Raw genomic sequence first — 1272 nt, 5'->3', positions numbered from 1 at the left:
ATGCCTCCAATCCCCATCTACACCGCGAGCCCCATTACGGCGGCCAAGCCATTAGGAATCACGCCGCAGACAGCGCACTCAGAAGACCCCGAAGCATCAGCGGGAGCACCGAATACCACCGACTCGCCTACTAGCACGTACCCAGCAGCCCAGCCCGGAGCTCGTCCGTCAATGCCTGCACCGACTGGGGTACCTCACCACTCGGCAGATGTCCAGCCAACTCCGACCCAGGCGGCCGTCGACGCGAGCCCTCCGGCCCCGCAGCCGGGAGCCGTACCGACACCTCCAAGTTACCTGCCGCCGCCGCCCAAGGCCGGCAAGACGATGCACGTCGCCCAAGCGCAAGCGACAGAAGTGCCCATGCCTCCCCAGATGTCTTATGCGCCTGTCGGCGGATCGGAGTTCGCCGCGCAACGTTCTTCGACGACGACAGTGCTAGGCCCATCCCCGATGGTAGGCCTGGGATCGACGTCCGGGCTGGGCGGACCTTCCGGGAGCGACTTCTCGCACCCACCAGGATACCACCAGGATGTGCACGCATCCGAGTTCTCCAGTTCTCAGAGGGCAGCGCATGAAGCCGCCGTGGCCCAGGATAACCGAAGGCCGTCACTGTCACTGATGGGAGATGAGGATGGAGACGGGGTGTGGCAGGCGGCTAAGAAGTGGGCTTCAGCCGCTGGTGACAGTCTCGCGGCCGCCGAGCACGAAGTCTGGAAGAGGATCAACAAGGAATAGGAAGGACGATGAGGCGACAGGGCAGGCAGGATAGGGCAGGACAGGGCCGGGCAGGGCAAGAAAGCTGCTGCCTCGGCATCCATGGTAGGGCTATAGCCGGGATGATGATTGCTTCTTTCTGAGTGTAAATAAATTAATGTTTGAAGGGGAACGGACCCGTCATCGATGGCGTTTCCGTTGTTCTATTTCCAGAAGCGCTGGGGAGAGGAAACGGCGCGGGAGGGAGTGCCGAAGGCCAGAAACGTCTCCCGCGAAGCCATCTGGGATTCAAGGTAGCATCGAGAAGCCCAAAAGAACTATCTGCGGGGGTAATATGGCGTCACCATTGGCTTATGATGTCCGTTTTGAGAGAGAAGACGTGAGTGATGGTGGCCATGAGAGGGTGGTGATCCAATTTCCCGTGCGAGTGGTGCCAGGGACCGACAAGACCGGAACCCCTGGTCACAAAACGGCCTTACCGGGGTCCACAGAACAAATCATGGAACGCCGATAGAAGGCGGAAAGCAGCCAGGGCGCTGTCGCTGTCAGTGCGCGACA

General features: G+C 60.9%; 1 protein-coding gene across 1 annotated transcript; it reads left to right on the top strand.

The window, feature by feature from the left end:
- On the top strand, positions 1-735 carry NCS54_00598100 (Hypothetical protein; the record flags this gene model as incomplete). The annotated part of the gene is made up of 1 exon (XM_053151458.1): positions 1-735. One exon carries the CDS (start codon positions 1-3, stop codon positions 733-735), a length of 735 nt encoding a protein of 244 aa, XP_053007433.1.
- Positions 736-1272: the final 537 nt, after the last annotated feature.

This window comes from Fusarium falciforme, chromosome 4 (genome assembly GCF_026873545.1).
Source record: "Fusarium falciforme chromosome 4, complete sequence".
Classification (NCBI taxonomy): Eukaryota; Fungi; Ascomycota; class Sordariomycetes; order Hypocreales; family Nectriaceae; genus Fusarium; species Fusarium falciforme.
Note: the sequence above shows the minus strand (reverse complement) of the source record. Positions and strands in the feature narration are given on the sequence as shown.